The following is a 25,418-nucleotide window of genomic DNA, read 5'->3' on the forward strand; positions in this document are numbered from 1 at the left end:
CTTTTAATTGTAGTCATTTTTGAACATAGAGATCTGCTGTAGGCAATCTGGCAGTGGCAATTAGACCCAAGAACATAACCATACTGAAATATTGGTTGTTTCCAGTGAAGCAGCATCTATCTTATTGAGAAAATTGGAAATGAAAGATAAATGCTAATACATAGTTTCTGGGTATGTTTCACGTGTTGTAGGCCAGTGTTGGCCAATATTCACATACTCATTCCCCACCTTAGTCTTGATTTGTTTGCATTACATTGAAAAATGCTCTTTTAGGTAATGGAGTATGATTCTTATTAATAACTAAGAACTAGTATCCCTTGAATATTAATTCTAATAGGTCCCAGGTCAAGAAAAACATTATCCATGTAGTAGAAGATTCATTTACTTTGGATGTTTATATTTTCTAGACTTTCTGTCTCTTGAGATACTAGAAATGGGAATAGTATTTAAAAGTCTACAATAAATTATAAAAATTAAGGATGCCTAGGTGGTTCAGTAATTGAGCTATCTGCCTTCAGCTCGGGCCATGATCCTGGAGTCCCGGGATCAAGTCCCGCATAGGGCTCCCGGAATGGAGCCTGCTTCTCCTCCCTCCATCCCTCTTCCTATGTCTCTGCCTCTCTCTCTCTCTCTCTCTCTCTCTCTCTGTCTCTTGTGAATAAATAAATGAAATCTTTTTAAAAATCATAAAAATTAGTACATTTATACGAGGTAAAATTTAAAATTTTCTGAAAACAAAAATACCATTAACAACTGAAATATGCTTAAAGCAAATAAATTTGTATACAAAGAATGCCTATATATGGAAGAGAAAAAGGAAAATAACCCCATAGAAACATAGAAAAAAGATATCAGTGGGCAGTGTATTGAAAAGGTTATCTGAATGGCCAAGGTATATGTGAAAAGGTGCTCTGTGTCCTAGAACCTAAAATGCATAAATTAAAACAAAAACAAGATAGCATCTCATAACCATTGTTTTAGTTTTCTATACTTCCTTAACAAATCATCACAGATTTTGTGGGTTTAAACAACATCCATTTATTGCACCTTATTTTCTGTAGAAAAAGAATCTGGTGTGGCTTTGCTGAATTTCTGCTTAGCTGAATTATCTGCTCATGGTTTCACAAAACTGAAACCAAGATATGTGCAAAGCTAGCTGTTTTCCTATATGAAGGCTTAACTAAGGAAGGGTGTACTTTTGAGCTCCCTTTGGCTTTTGGCGGAATTTATTTTCCTGAGACTGTAGACTTCATGGAAGCTTGCCTCTTCAAATCCGGGAAAGGGGAAAGTCAGATTGGGAGGGACACTTTGCTACTTCAAGTCTCTGACATCTAGACCCACTTTTAAAAAATTTTTAATTCTTGTATAGTTGCCATCCAGTGTTACATTAGTTTCAGGTGTACAATCCAGTGATTCAACACTCCCATGCACCACCAGGTGCTGATTGGGACAAATGCACTCCTTAATCCCTGTCACCCTTTTCACCCATTCCTCCACTCACAGACCCACTTTTAAAAAACTTGCTCATCTGACTAGATCAATCTTACCAGGGTGATTTTATTTTAATTAACTAAAAGTCATCTAATTAGGAACTTTCATTATCTGCAAAATCCCTGTACTTTTGTCATATAATGTAATCTAATCAAGGGAGTGACCATTGCTATATTCACAGCAAGTCACAGGTCTCACCTACATTTAGGGGAAAAGGATTACCCAAGAGTGTGACTCACTGGGGTACACCCTAAGAGTGTGTCCTCCACATTCATCTAATGGGCAAAAGCTTAAGAAACTGACTAAAATTACTACATTATGTAGGAGAGTTTGGTAGCAGAGAGCAGTTACTCTAAATCCAGCAATTCTATGTGTAGTTATGTGCCCAAGAAACATATGCAAGTGTCACTTGCATTATTATTTTTAATAATGAAAAATTACACATAAAACCCAAGTTCCATGAATGAGACTAGATGAATAAATTTGGTGTATTTATACAAACTTTTATTCCATAGCAGTGACAATGAATGAATCAGAGCCACATATGCTAATATGTATACATCTGTAAAAAACTGAGTGAAAAATGGAAGTTGCAGAAAAAAAGGTAGCATGGTATGGATTATATAAAGTTTCAAAACATAAAATAGTACAATGTAGTATTCATAATAAATATATTATATATAATTCCATATGAATATATATATTCATTATATATATATTGCATATGCAGTAAAAGAATAAAAGAAGCATGGAAATAAATCGTAGCAGTATTAACGTCTAGACTCTAAAAAAATGTGTGTATGACACGGGAGAGCTTGGTTCTTTTCTCACGGAGTCAAAGAATGAATCTCGTGGACAAAGGCAAGTGAGAAAAGCGATAGAAGTTTATTAAGTGAGGGTACAGAGAAAGTTCTTAGAAGTGAGAGGGGTTCCTGATAGGATTGGCACTGAGGGCTTGTAGGATTAGTCTTTTATTGAAAGCCAACCAGGGAACCTAAATCCTTTGAACATGTCTATTGATATCATCATTGAGTCAGGCCTGGTGATAACATCTTTAATGGCTTACTTTTTTGAGGTCTGGTTATTCTTTGTTGATCACAGATGACTGTCATAAAAAAGACACTCTCCCCACCCACACCTAAGGCAGGGTGGTCTGGCTTGTTCCCTTATCTCTGGTTTCCATACACCTCAGCATTTTTGGGATTTTTGTGAGGCTGATTCTGTGACCCCCTAGCTAGCCCTGCCTAGCCCCATTTGTCCCTAACTCATGTGTGTATGAGTCAAAAATATATATGCTTACCAATCAGAAAAAAAGATCAATTGTAAAGATCAATTGTAACTTTTATATTTGGATTTCAATAGGAATATTTTTTTTTTCAAAGGATAGGTTGGGATCTTTGTATTATGTACAGCTGATAGTTTTCAAATTTTAATCTGGGATTTTGCAACTCGTGGAAATAAACCTCAGGAGGATAATAAGGAAATAAGGATGAATTTATAAATTGAAAGTTATTTACTTATGAGTTCCTATATAAAAAGTGTCTTGAATGCTATCAGAATTTACATTTTATTGAAGCATCATTTTTATCATTAAAATAGAAATATGTGCTTCAGAGATTCAAGTGCACACTACAAGTTTAGGGAAATGTTAATTACTAATGCATATATTTTCTAAATTAGTATATTTGTTACTGACAGGAGAGTCCATATTATATGAATAGAAGTTTCAGTTCTTAAATTCCCCACAAAAAGATTTACTGAAGATCCCTGCTGGAATAAAGTCAGCCAGAAGGAAAGTAGCAAGCACAAAGCAGTTTATTAAAGCAGAAAGTACACTCCCAAGGTGGGAGAGTGAGCCCCTGGGTTGTTTGGGGATTGGGTATTTATTTGTTTGGTCTCTCTGGGCTGGGAGCAACTGTGGTGTACAGTTGCTAATGGAGGCTGCTTCCAATTATTTGGGAGACTACTTCTCCAGGTTGGGACTGGTTGTTGACCCAACAAGGTTTTTTTTTTTTTTTTTAATTAAAATTTTTATTTATTCATGAGAGACAGAGAGAACGAGAGAGAGAGAGAGAGAGAGAGACAAAGAAGACAGGCAGAGGGAGAAGCAGGCTCCTCACAGGGAGCCTGATGTGGGACCTGATCCCCTGGGCTGAAGGTGGTGCTAAACTGCTGAGCCACCCCGGCTGCCCCCCACAAGGTTTTTTACCAGAATCAGCATGGCAGCCTTTCTCTGGGGGAGAAGTTATAGCCTCAATGCAAAAGTATTATGATGAGTCTAGGGATGACTGGGGCCAAGGTGGAAGAGAACTTCAGTGCTCTGAACTTACGGTTTTTGGTCTATTAGCCCCCAAGGTCTTGGAAGTCACAAGGCCAGGATGTTATTCCCTTGGGCTTCTAATGTGTGCTATTTATCACGGTCTTTGCCTCCAGCTAGTGTCTCTCAAGGATGTGGGACTCTGCCTCAGGACCTTCCTTCCATTGCTCACATCTAGCTTCTACCTACCATATTGACATTAAATATCATTACTATTACTACAAAACAATATTTTATATATTATCTTCTATATACTGTACTTTATGTTCTTATTGTTTATGCCTTATTCTCAGTTAAAAAATATATTTTAGAATACACAGGATCTGCTCTTCAAAAGAATAGAAGGGGAGTTATATAAAAAATTCATATCTAATCAACGTCAGATAAGGTATTAATATTTAGAAACAAAACCAAGGACAACAAATTCAGTATAGAAAGAATCTGAGCTTTTCAAAAACATTTCATTCAAAAAGTCTTTTGGTTAATGCCTGAAATTTTAAAGGGCTTGATCATTTATGACCTAGGAAGGCAAAATGCTCAATTGATCTCTGACAAAATGTGTCCATATGTGTTTTGGGGTGGATGTTTGTGTGTTTGTATGCATGTATGTGTGTTTATTTGTGTTGAGAGTCAGCTATGTTTGTTGGTCAATGGAAATGCAGGTTTACATAATCAAATTTTCAGTTCTTAATCCTTTTCTAATGTGACATAGACACATATTTGTAACAAGTATCTCAAGATTAAAACTGTACCACTAAGTGGAAGGGATATATATTCTGTCTCTGAAAGAACCTTGAAGAAAGAAATTTGTTAGTTCAAAGTAGATCTCACAGGGTGATTTAGGCTCTCCCTGGAATTCCAAGTGCTGCTAAATTTAGGCCATTCTAACCAGGAGAGGCTGAGGCGTGCTATTTCTCTGCTGATCTCCAAACAGCTGCTGCTCTCACCAATCTTTTTTGATGTAGACCTGATTTAAAATATTACAACCTCATTTCACACCTTGAATTCTTCTTAAAAAGAGTACTTTAATTTCAATAACTTTTTTTTAGAAACCTACATTAAAACCTTTGTAATACTGTTTCATTTGTCAACATTTCTGTTTTGCTTTTTTTTCTTTAAGTGTCCTGCAGGCTTTCTTGAATGCATTACACCCCATTATGCTTTTACCCAGCGATTATTCCAGTTGAGAATTTGAGTCATTTTTTATACTAATTTGGTTATAAAAACTTTTAAATGTTGTTGTTTTCTATATGTCAAGTAATAAACACTGCAGACTAATTTCATTACTCAGTTTTATTTTAATTCTATAGATAATATTCTACAGGATAAGAATAAAAGCTTAATTTGTAAAAAAAAAATATATATATTTTTTTCAGCTCGCTCATCTCTTATAATAAATATGGCGCCTTTAGCAACAGAGTTAGTCCTAAGATCATTTGTGTTATCATTTCATTCAAATGTGAATAAAAGATTAGAGATGTTAAATATTGTTCAAAGTCTTAGCATGTGCACAGTTCTAAAGTTACTGTAATAAAATGGCATGCTCTTAACTAGTTTAGAGTTTATGGTTGAATGGTATATGTTTAACTATACTTGGATATTATCTTATAGGTAATAAAGAACTATTACAAGATGCCAAATGTGGAAATCACTAATGCAGATGGACTTTTAGAAAGGAGTACTTTGATTGTTGTGCTGATAATGGAATAAAGAGTGTGTCCTGTTGATGAGTTAGGGGAGATGTGGTAAAAGTGTTCAGTAATACAATGACCAGGGGGATGGGGGACTGTATTTTTGCTTTCAGAGTGTCATGTGAAATTTCAAATAATTACCATTTTTTTTACATACATATCTGAGAAGAATAGTTATATTCCAAAAGTTTTTCAAGCTCACTTCTAAAAATTTCTACCGTTTATGGTTAAAATATCACTAATCCTGAATCCTTGATAACTTCTTTTTTTTTTCTTTAACAAGAGAGGAGGGGCAGAGAGAGAATGTTAAGCAGTCTCCATGCTCAGCACAGAGCCCAACGCAGGGCTCAGTCTCACAATCCTGAGATTGTGACCTGAGCCTAAATCAAAAATTGAACACTTAACTGACTGAGCCACCCAGGCACTCCAGAACTCTTGGTAGTTTTCAGAAAAGTTTAATATTTTTCTCAAAGAGAGAACAGTATCATTTTATATTTCAAAGCTAGCAACAAAAAAAGAAATCAAATGAGCAAATTATATTGTGTTTTTTAGTGGTATTTTTTTTGTAAGCTATGATGTACATGGAAAACTTAAGATAGTGGGTTTTTTAAGAAAGAAGCAAAACTATATGGCCATAATATGTATTTTTCTATTACTGACATCTATCTCTGTGTCTGTAAATTGAATACAGCTCTCTGGTTTTATGCTGTGGATTTACTGCAAGCATTACTTGTTTCTCAGAGCAGACATCAAATTTCATTTGGTAAAAAGGTCCCCAGCGGACTGCAATAATGATTTTCCTTAGGCAGTTATATACTCCAACTTGAAGTTGAATAATAGCATTAGAGTTGATTATTTTCTAGGGATTAAAGGTTTGGAAGATATTAGTTCCTTACCAGCAATCATAAAATTCCAGGAAGTGACTGAGACTGAATTTATTATTTTTTAATTAATAGGAAAAAATTGTAAACACATGCATTCTTAATACAAAGTCTGAATGTATTTTATCCGAGGCTCTTTGGCAAAGAGCTGGAGAATTAAGTGTCAATATCCAGTCAATTTAGTGAATTTCTGCTTTTTGAGTTGGGCATGAGATACAGTAATGATAAATGTATCAACTTGAAATAATTAGCATTCTAGGAAACATATTTCTGTTGAAAAAGTCCCAGGTCAAATAGATTGGAAAAACAAACAAAAACATTCAACAGCATTTTTCTTTAATCAGTATTCAGTATCTGTGGGTTATCTTTTATCCTTTCGCATTTTCTCTTCTTCATATGGGATTATATTTGTGTTTGGAAAATCTTTGTAAAAGACACAAACGGGCCTTGTTCCCTAGTAAACCATAACAGAACAATGGCCCACAAAATGGATTTTTTATCATTCTGGCTTTGAGATCTTTACCTTTTTCTAAGGTATTCTGCTAGGTTCTTATTTTTTATACCATGATTCTCAATCTTTCAGCAATCCATCACTATGAAGTCCAAATTTAGAAGAAAACCTATGCTAAATATTTATACTCAACTCCCAAAGACTTTATTCCACACTTCAGAGAAAGATGGAAAATTCATAGCAATATGAATCAGACCATGTAATGTAGGAAGGGTAAATTAAGAGTTACAAACACACACACAATTCATTCAGCATATGCAAAAATGTAATAATAATAACCGTAAAATAATATTCTTGGTACTTTTTATTTGTGTCAAATATTGTTCTAAGTTAGTTTTTCTTTTTACTCTTTCATAACAAATTAAAAAAAATACTCAGAATTATAACACAATCATTTTATTGGGCTGATGGATTCAGGGGTCAGCCTTTAGAATGGGCAGAATAGGTTGGATTGTGTCTCTGTCTTTATTTGTTGCTTCCTCTGAAAAAACTTCTAGCTTGGAGATAGGGCTACTTGACAGTTTGGGGTGGAATCTGAAGGCATCTTCACTCACATATTTGGGGGATGATGCTGGTTGTTCACTGGCACTTCAGCTGGGCTGGTGGCTGGTGCACATATGCATGGAGTCTCCAAGTGGTCTCTTCGCATAGGCCAGTTTGGACTTTCTTAAAATATGTTGGTTTTAGCTTCTAAGAGCAAGTGTCTTAAGAAAAAGCCACACTGAAGTGTGTGATATTTTTATGATCTAGCCACAGACGTCATACGGCATCACTTCTGCTGTAATCTCTTAATTAAAAGTTAGCCACAAAGGTACTCACAAATACAAGGGGAGGAAAAATACACAACATTTGTTGAAGTGTAACAAGAAAGTGAAGTTCTTGTCTCATGGAGCCAAAGATTGAATCTTGTGGACAACGGGGAATGAGTAAAGTGATAGAGTTTTATTCAGCAAGGATACAGAAAAAACTCTCAGGAGTGAGAGGGATCCTGACAGGGTTGCCAAGATGGGTCTCCACCAACAGTCTTTTATTTAGAACTGACCAGGGAACTTGTGGCCTTATCATTCTTGTGATGTCTTGGTTTGAGTAAGGACTGGTGATAACGTTTTTTTTTTTTTTTTTTTTTTTTTTTAAGATTTATTCGTCGGAGAGAGAGAGTGTGTGCATGAAAGCAGGGGGAGCAGGAGGCAGAGGGAGAAGCAAGCTCCCTGCCAAGCAAGGAGCCCAATGTAGGACTCAATCCCAGGACCCTGAGATCATGACCTGAGCCACCCAAGCATTCTGGTGATAACATCTTTAATGGCTTACTTCCTCTTTGAGATCAGGTCATTCTTTGTGGTCACCATGTGAGCCTGATCACATAGCCTCCTACCTATTTCTCCCTACCTAGCCCTACCTGTCCCTTAGTCAATGAGGCCTTTCAGACTAGTATCAGTGGGTCATATACTTGGAGATGGTTCACAGCCTGTATCTTGTGTGTGTGTGTGTGTGTGTGTGGGGGGGTAGTGATAAGAAATGAAGTTTCCAAAGTAATTTTTATATGTTAAAGTAGACTTACAGGATCCTGGGGGTTGAGCTAAGATTGCCTTTTGTCCTTAGCAAAGTGTCAGCTTCCAGTCCCTATAGGAAAGTCACTCTGCCCACCTCAAGGACTTGTCAGTAGGCTGCAAGTAGTAAGGAAATTTAATAATTTTTCCTCTGCCTATGTGTCCTACCTTAGAACCAGTACAACAGGGTTCTCCAATTGCATGTGAGATGAACCGATGTTGTTGTGGTTGGAAAGTAGAATCTTAGGCCAAGCATTTTTTACATTTAGTATTTCATATTGAGAAACGTTCTACCTCCATACATGATCACCATTTTTACCTAATCCTCCAGTCTCTATTCTAAAGGGTATTCTCCCTAAAACTATCTCAAAAAGAAAGAGAATTGAAAATTAACTATGTTCTTAAAAAGAAAAAAATAAATTGATAATCCAACTTTGAAATTATGACTACAAAATACAGATAATACAAAGCTTCATAGAGTTCCCTGTTTTACATCACCAAAGATTCCCTTGGATTTTTTTGTCTTAGATTTTTATGTGTCAGCAGAGTCAAAAATAACACAATTATGAATCTTATATTAAGCCACCTACATGGTCTTCTGAAAGGTTTGCAGACTTTTAGTCTATTTCCCCTATATATGCATACTGTATGTTTGTTCACATTCCATACTGCAAATATAGCTTAAATCCTTATTTAACCAAAGCAAGGAGAGAGAATAACTTTTATTTCTTATGTATTATGCACATGTTATTTCATTAACTGCTAATACCTCCAGGGAGTGGGTGGTATTATCGACTTTTCATGAGAAAGGAACTGAAACTCAGGTTAAATGATTCACTTTACATAGGGAAGACAGACAGTTCAGAATTTGAATGAGAATACAGATCTATCTGATTCAAAAGTGGTAGATTAAGAATATGACTAATTGTCCTTTAGATGCTTTAGTCTATAAATTAATAATTTAAAAACAGGCTGTTTTAGTTCAAATTTATGAATAGCAATATCCCATTGGCTTTTAACTCTGAATGCTGTTCTTACTACATGCCTTTAGTGAGCTCACTTTACCACATTTGTATTTATTTACTTATTTCTAAGTAATCTTTTTTTAAATAAAGATTTTATTTATTTATTTATTCATGAGAAACACAGAGAATGAGAGAGGCAGAGACATAGGCAGAGGGAGAAGCAGGCTCCATGCAGGGAGACTGATGCAGGACTGATCCCAGGACTCTGGGATCGTGCTCTGAGCCAAAGGCAGATGCTCAACCTCTGAACTACCCAGGCATCCCTTTAAGTAATCTTTATACCTAATGTATAAAGATTTCTTGATACTTTCTTGAACTTACACCCTGATATCAAGAGTTGCATGCTCTACTGACAGCCAGGAGCCCCACATTTGTGTTTTTTTCATATCTTCCCAATCTTATTTCTCTCTTTCCCCATCATTTCCTAATCAAACCATCTGTTAATAACTATATCTTTGAGAAAATAGAAGTTATCAGCCTTAAATCTTCCATTTTCTAAACGCCAAATCTACAAAACTACTTGCATCTGTTCTTATTGTTAAGATTAATTTTGGCCCTCACATATTTTCTGGAACTTATCTCCTCTTGCTAACAAGGACTTTAAAAGGCCTTTTTAAGGTTTTTGAAATACTAATCACTTCCTTTCTCTCCCAAACTTGAACCATTCTCACTATAAACCTTTCTCTTCAATGTTAAAATTTGTTCCAGCGATTCCTACAAACAAACAAACAAAAAAAGCAAGCAAAATTCCTTGATTCCATATTCTTTTTGGATAGCTACTTTTAGCTTTCCACTCCTCCTCACAATCACACTTCACTGAGAGTTGATGGTATTCACAGCCCTCCCAAATTCAGTTCTACTCTGCAACCTGTTCCAATTTGACTTGCCTAGCCTCAGAGAAATTGTTTTGCTAAGGTCCTCGGTGACCATCATGTTACCATTGGATGTTTTAATTTTTGTCTCATTAACTGCCCAGAACCTTTTGGTAAGTGCCCTCTATCCTCTCCTTGAAAGATTCTTTTCTTTTTTTGTTGTTGTCTTTGTGATACCATATTCTATTTTGGGGGAATGGTGGTCTTTTTCTACTTCCAATCTCTAAATATGGGAACTCTTTGGAGGTTTGTGCTGGGCCCCCTTTCTCACATCATACTCTTTCCCCAGTTGTGCTTAATATTTCAAATTTGCCCCTTCAGATTCCCTCTTTATCTTCCATTTTGCTTGGTGCCTCCTGAGTCTATTTCTACAGATGACATTAGTGGTTGTCTTTGCCCTATGACTTATGATTGGGTTTGGTTAGTGTGAGGCACAGGGGGAAATTGGAGAGTTGGAAGAGTACAAGGTCGGGGGGGGGGGGTCATTTCTCCTGACCTCCTCCCCAGCTAAGTTCTTTGAAAATGGGTGAATCCTGCTACCTAAGACAATGGCTCCCATAGGATGACCCTGTGTATACAGCTATTCTGAGGTTTCTTAGTTGCATCATTGCTAGTCCCTTCAGGTTTAGGATCAATAAATTCCCAACTTTTGCTAGACCAGTATACTGGACCAGCCTTTAATAACTACCTAATCCCTTTTTCGATAATCCTTTTATTAAACTCCTACTTGCGGGATCCCTGGTGGCGCAGCGGTTTAGCGCCTGCCTTTGGCCCAGGTCGCGATCCTGGAGACCCGGGATCGAATCCCACGTCGGGCTCCCGGTGCATGGAGCCTGCTTCTCCCTCTGCCTGTGTCTCTGCCTCTCTCTCTCTCTCTCTCTCTCTCTCTCTGTGACTATCATAAATAAATAAAAATTTAAAAAAAATAAAAAAATAAACTCCTACTTGCCCAGTTTAAGTGTACTGTTTCCTATTAGGAATCTGGGGCAGGCCCCGGAGGTCTCAGCCGCTCAGCGGTTTAGTGCCTGCCTTGGGCCCAGGGCGTGATCCTGGAGATCCGGGATGGAATTCCACATTGAGCTCCCTGCATGGAGCCTGCTTCTCCCTCTGCCTGTGTCTCTGCTTCTCTCCTCTCTATCTCTCATGAATAAATAAATAAAAATCTTAAAAAAAAAAGGAATCCTGACACATGGGTCCTTCACAAGGAAGCAAACACTAAAATGGCATTAGAATTACAAAGGCTTACCAGGAAATTATTCCTGTGAAAAATAAAGGGAGGAAAATCAGGATCAGGGACAGCCTTCATTTTTTAAAATTTGTTAAAAAGATTATTTATTTATTCATGAGAGAAACAGAGAAAGAGACAAAGACACAGGCAGAGGGAGGAGCAGGCTCCATGTAGGGAGCCTGATGTGGGGACTCGATCCTGGAACCCCAAGATCACACCCCGAGCCAAAGGCAGACACTCAGCTGCTGAGCCACCCAGGAGTCTGAGACAGCCTTCAAACAATGATGCGCCTTTGATACGCGAGAGAAGAAAGGCGGTGTAGGAGATGCTGAGTTGGACATGAATAGCTTCACATCGCAATGCAGATATAACAGCCAGTCCAGTGGGTCATTCTCAAGCAAATAATGTCCTCCATTGGACACAAACTGGCATGGTCATAAGTACATCCATCATCTTTAGTCTTTGACCTCTGCCTTTGAAGACTGTGACCGTGGTTGAAAAGCTGAGTGTATTCTGAAAACAACAAGAGTAGAGGCAGTCAGCTACTACATAAAATCTTTGTAACTGAATGCACATTCTTTCTTAAAGTTAGAGCTTAGAGACACAGCTTTATGGGAGCCCTATCAGGCAAATGTATGCATGCCCAAATCTTTAAAAATACTATGTATACCAGACAACTCACAAAATCTGACCTCTATCTCTCTTTTATTAACCCTAGGCTTATCTCATTATCTGCTAGCCCTATCAATATAGATATTCCTTCTCAAATTTAACACATTCCCAAACAAAATACTGATTTGTCTTATACCTGATACTATTTCAGTAAATAATAATTCTTTTTTTTAAGGTTTTATTTATTTGAGAGAGAGAGAGTGAGTGAGAGAGAAAGAGAGCACAAGTGAGGGGGAGGAGCAGCAGGAGAGGGAGAAGCAGGGCTACCTTTCTCACACAATAGGATCATGTCCTGAGCTGAAGGCAGACGCTTGACCTAATGAGCTACCCATGCACCCAATAGTAATTCTTTAAATGCCACCTTTTCTGTATGGTTTGCTCAAGCCAAAACTATAGGAGTCATTCTTCATCCCCTTATCCTACACAAAATATATCCCATTCATTGTAAAATTGTGCTTCTAAAATATATCTTGAGTTTGGCCTTTTACTTCATTTTACTATCATTTCCATATTGGAAGCCATCACCAGCCCTATCCGGTACTGAAACAGCATCCTAATTGGCCTTTCCATTACCATTCTTGTCACCTTCTCATCCATTTATTAGAATGGACTTCTTTTTTTTTTTGTATTAAGATTTTTATTTATTCATGAGACACACACACACACAGAGAGAGAGAGAGAGAGAGAGAGATACAGAGACACAGAGACACAGGCAGAGGGAGAAGCAGGTTCTATGCAGGGAGCCTGATATGGAGCTCTATCTTGGGTCTCCAGGATCAGGCCCTGGGCTGAAGGTGGCACTAAACTGCTGAGCCACCTGGGCTGCCTGATTAGAATGGACTTCTTAAAAGATAAATGGATCATGTTTATCTCTGGTCAATATGCCAATGGCTTCATAATTCAGTTATGATAAATCTTCAATATGGCCTCTAAGAATCTTCATGCTGTACTTTTTATCTGTTTTTCCAGTCTAACCTTGTGCCCCTTTCCCTCTTGCCCATTAGGCTTTAATCACATCTACTTTCTTTGGAGATCTTCTAATTTTCTTTCTTTCTTTCTTTTTTTTTAATCTCACTTTTAGGCTTCAGCTCATGTTTTCTCACTCAAGTTTTTAACTGTTACTCAACTTTTATCATTCAGTTTAAATTAAACTTTGTTTATGAGTTGCTCTTTAAATCTCTAAATTATGACACCGTTGTACTCTCTCACAGAATTCCATTGCATTTTAAAGTAATTTATTATAGTTTGGGATGATTATTTGTGTACTTGCTTTCTTTAATGTACATCTTTCCCCAAACAAGATCCAAGAACTCAGATATTATATCTTTTTTGCTTTTCACTATAGGCAAAGTGCCTAGCATGTTGTTCTTTTCATGAATAAATGAAACAATTATAAATTACATGATAGCATTAATATTCTATTTAGGATAATCCTACTTTTCTTTCAGAAATTTTATGATTGATATTTTGGTTCCCACTTTTTTTCCTATGATTTATCCATTGGTTACCTAATGATTTAGAGTTTATTACATTTCAGACCCACTAAAAATTTCAATCATTAAATTGAAATAAAATTAAATTTGTGGGGATCCCTGGGTGGCACAGCGGTTTGGCGCCTGCCTTTGGCCCAGGGCGCGATCCTGGAGATCTGGGATTGAATCCCACGTCAGGCTCCCGGTGCATGGAGCCTGCTTCTCCCTCTACCTGTGTCTCTGCCTCTCTCTCTCTCACTGTGTGCCTATCATGAATAAATAAAAATTAAAAAAAAGTAAATAAATAAATTTGTACACATATATAGTTTTTAGTAAGCTTTAATGTGTGTTAACTTCATTCAATGATTGTAGTCATGAGATGACTTTTAATAATTATTATTATTAATTGACTTTTAATAATTATTTAGAAACCTATGTTTAATGTGACTAACAAATCATAAATCCAGTCTATCAGATTCATTCATCTTGATACTGCCTGTAACTTCTTCATAGGAGATTTATTTCCTTCCCTAATTGTGGAGAATCTTTTTTAGCCAAAGTACAATAGGCCAAAGAACCTTTTTCAATTACTGCAACATAGTTATTTCCTACTAACAACTAAGCAAAATGGCACATTCATGGACTAGATGAGAATGCCAGCATTAGACTGCTTTCCAACAGCCAACAAAGTGGGTCTTTCCTGGGCTTCATTTTACCCACCTGAAGAAACCACTTGCCTATGAACAGCAAATCTGTGAATGTACCATCAGGAATCTACTGAATATTGTCTCTCTTTCCACACGTTTATAAAGGGGCAGAAATGATAAAGTGTTGCCATCATTCCCATCTCTTTCTGAGGCATGAAGAATAGCTGTTCCTCTTGATTTAATATTATACACACAACTTTTCTCTTTATACAGAATTGTGTTATGTTCAACTAGTTTAAAATATTTGAGTAGGAAAGCCCCATTTGTACCCCACCCTTATTTTTTCCTAATTGACTACACGTCACATCACATCATAAGAGTTGGCCAATACCAGGATTGTAAAACCAAAGGCTTCCACTAGGAGAAGGATTATAAGTAAGTTTTATTCAAAAACTGTATTTGTGTCGAAATAAACCAAATCCAAGAACCAAAGAGAATTTACTTTGAGTCCTTCAGGGTTGCCATTATTTTTAAAATATCTCTTATTAAAATGCAAATTGCATTAGATTAATTCACAGAAGCTATTTTTGATACAGAAAGCTAGGACTTGTGTTGACAGGATCATACTAAATAAAAGAAAGTGATGTAATGTTTTGTCAGATATAGAAAAATAATTTAAAGATAGTCCTGATGCTCATATGCTATTATAAATTGGTTAACATATAATTGAAAGCATTGCTTGGGAATGTTGCTCATTTATATGGAGCTAGTTATATTTAACAAAAAAAGAAGTACTTAAAAACTATGTAAAATAAGGTTTTTTTAAAAAAACTTATTGGGGAGGAGGGGTTGCAGAGGACTCTGAGATCATTACCTGAGCTGAAACCAAGAGTTGGATGCCTTTTAAGTCTTTTTTTTTTTTTACTGCAAAACTTTTGTGCCTCTAACTACAACTTCTTTTGTTTATTTCTATTGAGTTGAACAAAATTGATGGCCCCTAGGAAAAGTGAAACCTGTAGAGATTGCTGTTCCTGACCCCTTTTTACACCATTTTCTCTTTCTCAATTTGAGAGGTTCCTTCTATCTCTGCTACCCATGTCTATCTTCCTTCCTTCCTTCTTTCCTTCCTTCCTTCCTTCCTTCCTTCCTTCCTTCCTTCCTTCCTTCCTTCCTAAGATTTTATTTATTTGAGAGAGAGAGAGAAAGAGAGAGAGAGAGAGAGAGAGAGAAAGCAAGCATGAGCAGGGGGAGGGGCAGAGGGAGAGGGAGAAGCAGACTCCCTGCCAAGTGTGGAGCTCGATGGGGTCTCGATCCCAGGACCCCAAGATCATGACCTGAGCCCAAGGCAGACACTTTGCCGACTGGAGCCACCCAGGCACCCCTACCCAGGTTTTTCTTTACAAAAAGAGCATATAAATGAGAATTTATACTGAAATTATTTATTAACCAGCTACTGTATACAAAGCATTCTTTTAAGCTGTAGGAAAACAGCAATGAAGAAAAAAAACAATAATCCATGCCCTCCTGGGACTTAGTCTTAGAGCACAGGAGAGGATATGATGACATAGAATCTTTTTTTTTTTTTTTTTTTTTTGATGATATAGAATCTAATGCACATATTGGGGAGACAGAATGTCCTGCCCCCTCCAAGGTCCTTTTAGCTAGACTTAGAATCCAATTGACATGAGTCAGATTAACAGGAGAAAATCAGAAATAACAGGGTATGTATAGGGAATCTACATAGATATGGAAATTCCAAAGACAGGCAAATAAGGTGTATATGTCATACTGAACAAAGGAAAAGGGGGTAGGGCTCTGGGGTTTAAGTGGAACAGGATGCAATTCACAGGGTGATAAGAAAAAGACAGTTGTTTGGTAATTAGATATTTGCCCAACCATAAAGATGGGTCACTCAGACAAAAAGTATTCCTAATAATATCTCTTATTCTTAGAAAGAGCCCCAGTCCAGATTCTTCTATATATTTACCTGAGGGACAAAAGTATCTCTTCATCCTATAGAGTTTCTATTGCCTTCAGCTCAGAATAATCTTTATGCCAAAATGGCTCATCTTGGAGTGGCCTGCCCTAGGCCCTTATACATGCATCTGGATGATAATCAAAGGAAAATGCAATAAATATGTTTATTTGCTTTATCCTTTTTGTGGAATCCTACCAGGGCTCAAAACCAGTCATGCTACCTCTAATTTGTAACATGAGGAAACAAGTTTTAAATAATATAAGTAAGTTAAATATTTGATAAGATATTATATTCAAAACAAATAAAAGCATGATGGAGGGATAGTGTGCATGAATGTGCAATTTTAAATTGAATGTCCAGGTGCCACTTTACTGAGAAGATAGGATTCATATAGAGATCTGAAAGATGTTAGTTAACCAGTCATTTTAAATTTGAGTTTTAAATTTGAGTTAATTAGGTAACTGGGGAAGTTTAATAAATTTAAGAGCAACTAGCAAGGTATAAAGCTATAATTAATTAATCAATTTATTACTATTCTCATATATTAATTAACCTTTTATTGGTAATTTATCAGACAGGACTCTGGAATCACCTTAATTCATGACTATCCATGGATGTCAAGAAATAGGGCACATTAAGGAAAGGAGGGAGCTCAGGGGCCCAGTTAAGCTATTGCAGCAAGACAAGTGAGCAGAAACAAAGCTTGCTCTTTGAGCAAGAAACAAAACAAAGACATTGACATTTTTCCAAAATGATCATTTTTCTGGTCTTTTTAATTTTTCACCTATTATTCATGACAGCCTTCAGAGTAATTCCCCAGACTTTATTTAACATCGAAATCACTTTTGAAAAGTGGCCTCTTTCTGGTTCCAACAAAACTTTATTCAGAAAAAGAGGTGATAGGCCAAATTTTTCGTCAGCTGTTTGCCTACCTGGTCTACTTTATGAGATTTTGCTATTCTCACATATGCCTTCCATTCTAAAAGTTATCTCAAAAGTATATAAGAACTGCTCGATTTGCAGCCAACATGTTAATATTCCAGGCAGAAAGTTACAGGAAGAGGAAAAAAGGTTAAAAGAGCACTTGCAAAATAGAACCTTTCTGTATACCTTACCCAACATCTATTTATACCACATTGACCACTTTATTATGCAAATAAACTGAAGAATGTAGTTCTTTAGGTGGATAAATTTTCATTCAAAAAGATTAGAATTCTGTTACCAGGGAAGAAGGGGAGAGCGGCCATTGTTTGGGTTTGTAGCAGTATCTGTCATGTTTTACCAAATTTTAATCTGGTACCAGTTTCTTTATTTTTCCGAAATCAGAAACTCTTGGTTCTTCACAAAGTTATTTTCTAAAGATTCAATGATCTAACACACAAATACTGTGAGGAGATTGCCATGCATACTATAAGCTCCCAGTAAAGCCGATAGGTTGTTGTAATTAGTATTATTTGCATTTTTTTTTAATTTCATTTATTTATGATAGTCACACACAGAGAGAGAGAGGCAGAGACTTAGGCAGAGGGAGAAGCAGGCTCCATGCACCGGGAGCCTGATGTGGGATTCGATCCCGGCTCTCCAGGATCGCGCCCTGGGCCAAAGACAGGCGCTATACCGCTGCGCCACCCAGGGATCCCCCTATTTGCATTTTTTTATATCTATTGATCTTTTTTGTATTTCTAATGCCTAGAATGCTTTCTGGCACACAGAAGGGATAAATAAACTTTTTTTTGAATGAATAAATGAACTTCCATTATGATCAGTTAAGATTTGGGGGTTGTAGGCAACAGAAATTGATTCTGGCCCACTTAATTTTTTTTTTAATTGAAGATTTTTATCAAAAAAATTAAAAAAAAGATTTTTATCCATTTATTTGACACAGATTGAGAGCACAAGCAGAGGGAGTGGCTCACCACTGAGTAGGGAGCCTGATGCCAGGCTTGATCCAAGGACCCCAGGATCATGACCTGAGCAGAAGACTGAAGCTCATGCTTAACCAACTGAGCCACCCAGGCACCCCAAGCCCATTTAATTCTTAATTGAAAAAAAATGTTATTTGTTTCTAGAAGTGAGAAAATAGCTGGACAGTCAGGCTCATATGTGGACAGGCATCCAATTAATTGGTGTAATCATTTAGGTACAACTATTTTCATCTCGTCCTTGAATAACTCCAACCAACATTTAAAGCCCTATGAGACACTCTCATGTGCCAAGTTACTGAATCATCTGTCTCTCTTTGGATAGGAAAGAATAGCACACCTTGTTTTATTAGTCCCATCAAAACTGCATGTAGCCTAGAGAAGTAAAGAATTAGGATAAAATCAATGAGAAGGATGAAATCAGCTGGAAGACACTAGGTGGAAGACACAAATTTTCATCAAATGTTCCCATTCCTTTTGGTTTGCGTTATTTTTACAAAGTTATGGTTGTGATTTAACAGCATTCCCTGGGAGGAAAAAGAGACCTCGCAATTTGGCTTTTATTAACACATCAGTATCTTCATTTTTTCCAATTAAATACCAAACTATCTTCTTGTAAAATTGAGTGCGGGGTCTCTGAACATATGAGACCAACAGGAATCTTTTTTAAAAGCGGAGATGACAGGATGTGACAGTGAGGTCCTGGGGTTGATATTGAGATGCTGAAGAAAGGTTATGCACTAGTGCCAAATATTATAGGTACTTTGGCTTGAGATAATGACATCTGCATAAATAAACTTTTCAGTCATACAATTTCATAAACTTAAGTCATTATTGCTAAATATTTCATTTTCTATAAGGATCACAGTGCCAGTCTGGTTTTGAGCAATTGATTACTGTCTCTAATAAAAAGTTGAGACCAGATGGTTTTTCATTTTGTTTGCTTTTATAGATGTAGCAGTGAATGTAGGTCCATGACAACCGAGGGATTTATTTTTAAGCATGAATCATAGTAGTTTTTCTACTATCATTATGCAAGTCTGTCAGACATTTGGAATTGTGTTAATTTGGTAAATTATATTGGAATTTTTACAAATTATAAAATTAAAACTATTCTCTTTATTTTATAGCTAGAAAAAAGAAAACACAATTTATCTGACCCCCAGAATTGATTTGTCTGATTTCAAATATAGGTACTACTACTGAGGGCCATTTCAAACCATTGTCAGAAATCAGGTATACTAGCTGATTTTATGTGTAGGGAGGTATAGAGCTTATTTAGCCTCTTTTATTTTTTTATTTTTATTTTTTTAAAGTATTTCTTTTTTTTTTTTTTTTAATTTATTTATGATAGTCACAGAGAGAGAGAGAGAGAGAGACAGAGACATAGGCACAGGGAGAAGCAGGCTACATGCACCGGGAGCCCGATGTGGAATTCCATCCCGGGTCTACAGGATCGCGCCCTAGGCCAAAGGCAGGCGCCAAACCGCTGCGCCACCCAGGGATCCCCTATTTAGCCTCTTTTAATGATTTGATCTAGATTTTTAAATAGTAATTGTTTAGATTTTACAGCATTGATAAGTTCAGATTGATAAAAATGACATCCTTGTTTGTTCTTGAAAAGTGAAATTTGAATAATTGAACAATAACAAAAATGTTTTATGAAATGGACTTTATGAAATTTTCTTCATTTTGTATTTTAATCATATTTATTTCTGTGATCTGGCATTAGAAATATATATGAAAATGTTAAAGAGTGCGTGAACAGGGGTGCCTGGGTGGCTCAGCGGTTGGGTGCCTGCCTTTGGCTCAGGTCATGATCCCGGGATCCAGGATCGAGTCCCACATTGGGCTCCCTGCAAGGAGTCTGCTTTTCCCTCTGCTTATGTCTCTGCCTCTCTCTCTCAGTCTGTGTCTCTCATGAATAAATAAATAAATCTTAAAAAAAGAGTGCATGGACAATTAAAAATTGAATATTACACAAAATAGAAGAACTTTGAAATACATTATTTCGAAATTAGTCATTCTTTATATTTATTTGTTCATTTATATTCAATTAATTAACATATGCTATATTACTAGTTTTCAAGGTAGAGTTCAGTGATTCATCAGTCTTATGTAATACTCAGTGCTCATTACATCATGTGCCCTCCTTAATGTCCAGCCCCCATCCCCCCATGCCCTCCTCTCCAGCAACCCTTAGTTGGTTTCCTATGATTAAGAGTCTTACGGTTTGTCTCCATCTCTGATTTTGTCATTTTATTTTTCCCTCCCTTCCCCTATGTTCCTCTGTTTTGTTTCTTAAATTCCACATAGGAGTGAGATCGTATGATAATTGTCTTTCTCTGATTGAATTATTTCACTTAGAATAATACCCTCTAGTTCCATCCATGTTGTTGCAAATGACAGTTCATTTTTTGAGGGCTGAATAGTATTCCATTCTATTATGTATATCTATCTATCTATCTATCTATCTATATCACATCTTCTTTATCCATTCATCTATTAATGGAATCTGAGCTCTTTCCATAGTTTGGCTATTGTGGGCATTGCTATTATAAACATTGGGGTGCAGGTGCCTCTTTGGATAACTACATTTGTATCTTTGGAGTAAATCCCTAGTAGTGAAATTGCTGGATTGTAGGGTAAATCTCTTTTCAGCTTTTTGAGGAACCTCCATACTCTTTTCCAGAGTGCCTGTACCAGCTTGAAATCCCACCAACAGTGTAAGATGGTTCCCCTTTCTCTGCATCCTTAACCACATCTGTCCATTTCCTGACTTGTTAATTTTAGCTGTTCTGATCAATGTGAGATGATATCTCATTGTGGTTTTGATTTGTATTGCCCTGATGCTGGGGGATGTGGAGAATTTTTTATGTCTGTTGTCTGTACGTCTTTGGGGAAATGTCTGTTCATGTCTTCTGCCCATTTCTTGATTGGATTATGTGTTCTTTGGGTGTTGAATTTGAGTAATGCCCATTTCTTGATTGGATTATGTGTTCTTTGGGTGTTGAATTTGAGTAATTCTTTATAGATTTTGGATACTAGCCCTTTATCTGATAAGACATTTGCAAATATCTTCTCCCATTCTGTTGATTGTCTTTTGGTTTTGTCAACTCTTTTCCTTTATTTTTTTTTTAAGATTTATTTATTTATTCATGAGAGACACACAGAGAGAGGCAGAGACACAGGCACAGGCACAAGCAGAGGGAGAAGCAGGCTCCATGCAGGGAGCCCAACGTGGGACTCCATCCCGGATCTCCAGGATCACGCCCTGGGCCAAAGGTGGCGCCAAACCACTGAGCCACCTGGGCTGCCCTGTCAACTGTTTTCTTTGCTGTGCAAAAGCTTTTATCTTGATGGAAGTCCCAATAATTCATTTTTGCCTTTGTTTCCATTGCCTTTGGAGACATGTTTAACAAGAAGTTGCTGTAGCTGAAGTCACAGAGGTGGCTGCCTGTGTTCTTCTTTAGGATTTTGATTAATTCCTGTCTCACATTTAGGTCTTTCATCCATTTTGAGTCTATTTTTGTGTATGGCATAAGAAAATAATCCAGTTTCATTCTTCTGTTTGTGGCTGTTCAATTTTCCCAGCACCATTTGTTGAAGAGACTGTTTTTTCTTCCCTTGGATATTCTTTCCTGCTTTATCAAAGATTATATGACCACAGAATTGAGGGTATATTTTTGAGCTCTCTATTCTGTTCCATTGATCTATGTGCCTATTTTTTGCTAGTACCATACTGTCTTGATGAGCACAGCTTCGTAATAGAGCTTGAAGTCTATAATTGTGATGCTACCATCTTTGGTTTTCTTTTCAACATTTCTTGGGCCATGTGGAGTCTTTTCTGGTTCCATACAAATTTTAGGATTTTTTGTTCCAACTGAGTGAAAAAAAAAATGATGGTATTTTGATAGGGATCGTATTGAATGTATAGATTGTTCTAGGTAGCATAGACATTAAAAAAAAAGATTTTATTTATTTATTCATGAGTCACTGAGAGAGAGTCAGAGACTTAGCCAGAGGGAGAAGCAGGCTCCCATGGGGAGCCCAATGTGGGACTTGATTGCAGGACCCCTGGATCATGACCTGAGCCGAAGTCAGATGCTCAACCACTGAGCCACCCAGGTGCACTGGTAGCATACACATTTTAACAATATTTGTTCTGAAATGGAAGGAAAGCTTCTAAACTCTTTCTATGAGGCCAGCATTACCTTGATCCCAGAAACAGACAAAGATCCCACCAAAAAAGAGAATTATAGACCAATAACACTGATGAACAAGGATGCAAAAATTCTCACCAAAATACTATCCAATTGAATCCAATAGTACATTAAAAGGATTATTCACCACCAGCAAGTGGGATTTATTCCTGAGCTCCAAGGGTGGTTCAACATACACAAATCAATATGATACACTACTTTAATAAAAGAAAGGACAAGAACCATATGATCCTCTCAATAGATGCAGAAAAAAATTGACAAAATGCAGCATACTTTCTTGATTAAAATTCTTCACAATATAGGGATAGAGGGAACATACCTCAGTGTCATAAATGCCATATGTGAAAAGCCCACATCAAATATAATTTTCCATGAGGAAAAACTTAGAGCTTTACCACTGAGGTCAGGAAGATGGCAAGGATGTCCACTATCATCATTGATGTTCAACATAGTACTAGAAATCCTAGCCTCAGCAATTTGAAAACAAAACAAAACAAAACAAAAAATAAAAGGCATGCGAACCAGCAAAGAAAAGTCAAACTCTCACTCTTTGCAGATGACATGATCTGCTCTGGAGAAAACCCAAAACCTTCCACCCCAAAATTACTAGAACTCATAGATGAATTCAGCAAAGTGGCAGGATTTAAAATCAATGTGCAGAAATCAGTGGCATTTCTATATACTAACAATGAGACAGAAGAAAGAGGAATTAAGGAGTTGATCCCATTTATACTTGCACCCAAAACCATAGCATACCTAGGAATAAACCTAACCAAAGAGACAAAGAATCTTTACTCAGAAAGCTATAGAACACTCATGAAAGAAACTGAAGAAGACACAAAGAAATGGGAAAACATTCCATGCTCATGGATTGGAAGACAAATATTGTTAGAAATTTAAAAATTCTTAACATTCTATAACTTGTCAATTTTTTCTTTGTGCAATAGTGCTGATCTTTTTATTTTTATGTTTCTTTTTCTGCAGGTCTTTAATGTATTATTGAAACTACAAACTCCCATCCACAGTGGTTTCATGTTGACAGATTGCATATTTTGAGAGCTTGAGATATTTTATAATGAAACATGCCATGTGGAAACTTTGAAGCATAGAATCCTGCCAAACACCTGAATAAAGAATTCCTCACCTGGTATGTAAGAGACTTCTCACTACCACCATGACAAACCAGGAGAAGTGGGTCCACCTCAGCCCCTCAGAATTTTCCCAACTTCAGAAATATGCTGAGTGTAAGTATTCATATTATTCATGTGCTTGATTTGGCATTTGCATTAAACAAGATACTAATTATTTATGAGAACAGATTACAGTTCCTGTTCAGCATTGGGATAGATGTAGGTATGTCTTTTGTGTTTGCGGGTAGGTCTACTTGAGACTACCTTTTGGCAAAAAAAGTTAAACTTTTTTTTTTTTTTTTTTAGCAAAAGGTAAATTTAAACCTAGTATAAAATCTAGAAAAAAAAGGAATGATGTTAGTTGCAAAACAGCCTGGAAACATTCCAGTTGTAACAGAACTAAAGCAAAAGATCAGACAATTTGGGTAAAAGGAAATTGTTGATATTGCAACTGAGAAGAAGGACAAACAGAAGGGGGGAGAGTGAGGGGTTTGTGTGGTTGTTGTTTTTCTGTTTGTTAGCATAGCATTAGAAAAAGGACTGGAAAAAAAAAGAAAAAGGACTGGGAACAAGGAGTTATGGATACATTGTAGAGTTGGAATTAGAGGTTGTTAGAAGATATTAGGTTCTCAGCCAACTTTTTCAAGCGTGTGTATTTATACAAAAGGTAGGCCATGGCAATTCAACTTATAGTAAGTTATTTTTAAATATTAACTTTCTTTACACATAAACAGTATGATTTTATTTATAAAGAATTTTATTTTTAACACAGATTTTCAGGAATATGTCTGTTTCACGAAATGAGTTTCAACTATAAATATGAGTAACAGCTGGGTCAAGGTGTTAAAGAGAGGAAAGGAAGTAACTGAAAAATCGGAAGCACCTAAAAGTTGGGAAGATTATGAGTAGAGAAAAAATAACACACCGAGAATGTAACAATCTTGGCAAAAGTGGGGGGAATAACATGGTGCCTATAAGAAGGGAATGGAAGCAGCTTTAGAAAGAGGAGAACAACTGATAGTGCACAAGAATGGAAGAGGCAAAAATTGAAGCAGCAGGGTTGCTTATGTAGAGAAGAGGGTGGTGTATAGGAGGGAAGGAATGGATGGAGTAAGACTATGAGGGAGAGGCAGGAGAATAATTTGAAATAATAAGTAATAGGTATGATGATAATAGTGAAAAATAAACACTTATCTGAAAAGGCCAGTTTCACAGGTTTTCTAGAGTCTTCCTCACTAGAGTGCTGAAGTGTTCTGGATGAAGTTGTGAGGCTGCTGCTGGGTATTTGCAATGAAGATGCAAAGCCATAAGAACATGTCCATGTTCTTAGTCAATAATAAAAATTACAACTGCTATTGCTGCTGGGGGGCAGAAATTTCTGCCATCAAAATGTGCTCCTCGTATTCAAAAACTGTTTTGAGCATCTGAAAGCACATTTAATCCTCTTATCCTATTACAAATATTTGGTACAAAATTCCTGTCTGCATTTTTATATTTGATAATTTCTAAATTGATTTAAAAATGATTTGCCTAAGTTTTCCAATTTCTATATGCTCTTTGCTGTTTTGTTATATCCAATAGTTAAGTAAATATTTCTGAGCATTTTCTTTAGGGAGAGAAGTCTGCTTGGCACTGAAGGAACCACAGATATGAACAGATATGGATCCTCCCTTCAAGGATGTTTAAGGAAGGCTAGAAACTAATGGGTAAATGACTATGTATCTAGGAAGAATATTTTAAGTGCCACAGAGTTTGGGATTCTGTATGACAGTATGCAGCTGGAGATAGGGAAAGAGAAGTCTTCATGGAAC

General features: G+C 36.6%; 1 protein-coding gene across 8 annotated transcripts in view; it reads left to right on the plus strand.

Moving 5' to 3' along the window:
- The window catches only part of DGKB (diacylglycerol kinase beta), a 695,680-nt gene that overhangs the window by 48,748 nt on the left and 621,514 nt on the right, over positions 1-25,418 (plus strand). For all 8 annotated transcript variants that reach the window (XM_077856714.1, XM_077856707.1, XM_077856709.1 and 5 more), the window contains exon 2: positions 23,462-23,721. In XM_077856714.1, the coding sequence (XP_077712840.1) occupies positions 23,652-23,721 (70 nt within the window). In that variant the 5' untranslated portion in view covers positions 23,462-23,651. The remainder of the gene's footprint in view (positions 1-23,461; positions 23,722-25,418) is intronic.

Source organism: Canis aureus, chromosome 18 (assembly GCF_053574225.1).
Source record: "Canis aureus isolate CA01 chromosome 18, VMU_Caureus_v.1.0, whole genome shotgun sequence".
In the NCBI taxonomy this organism is placed as follows: Eukaryota; Metazoa; Chordata; class Mammalia; order Carnivora; family Canidae; genus Canis; species Canis aureus.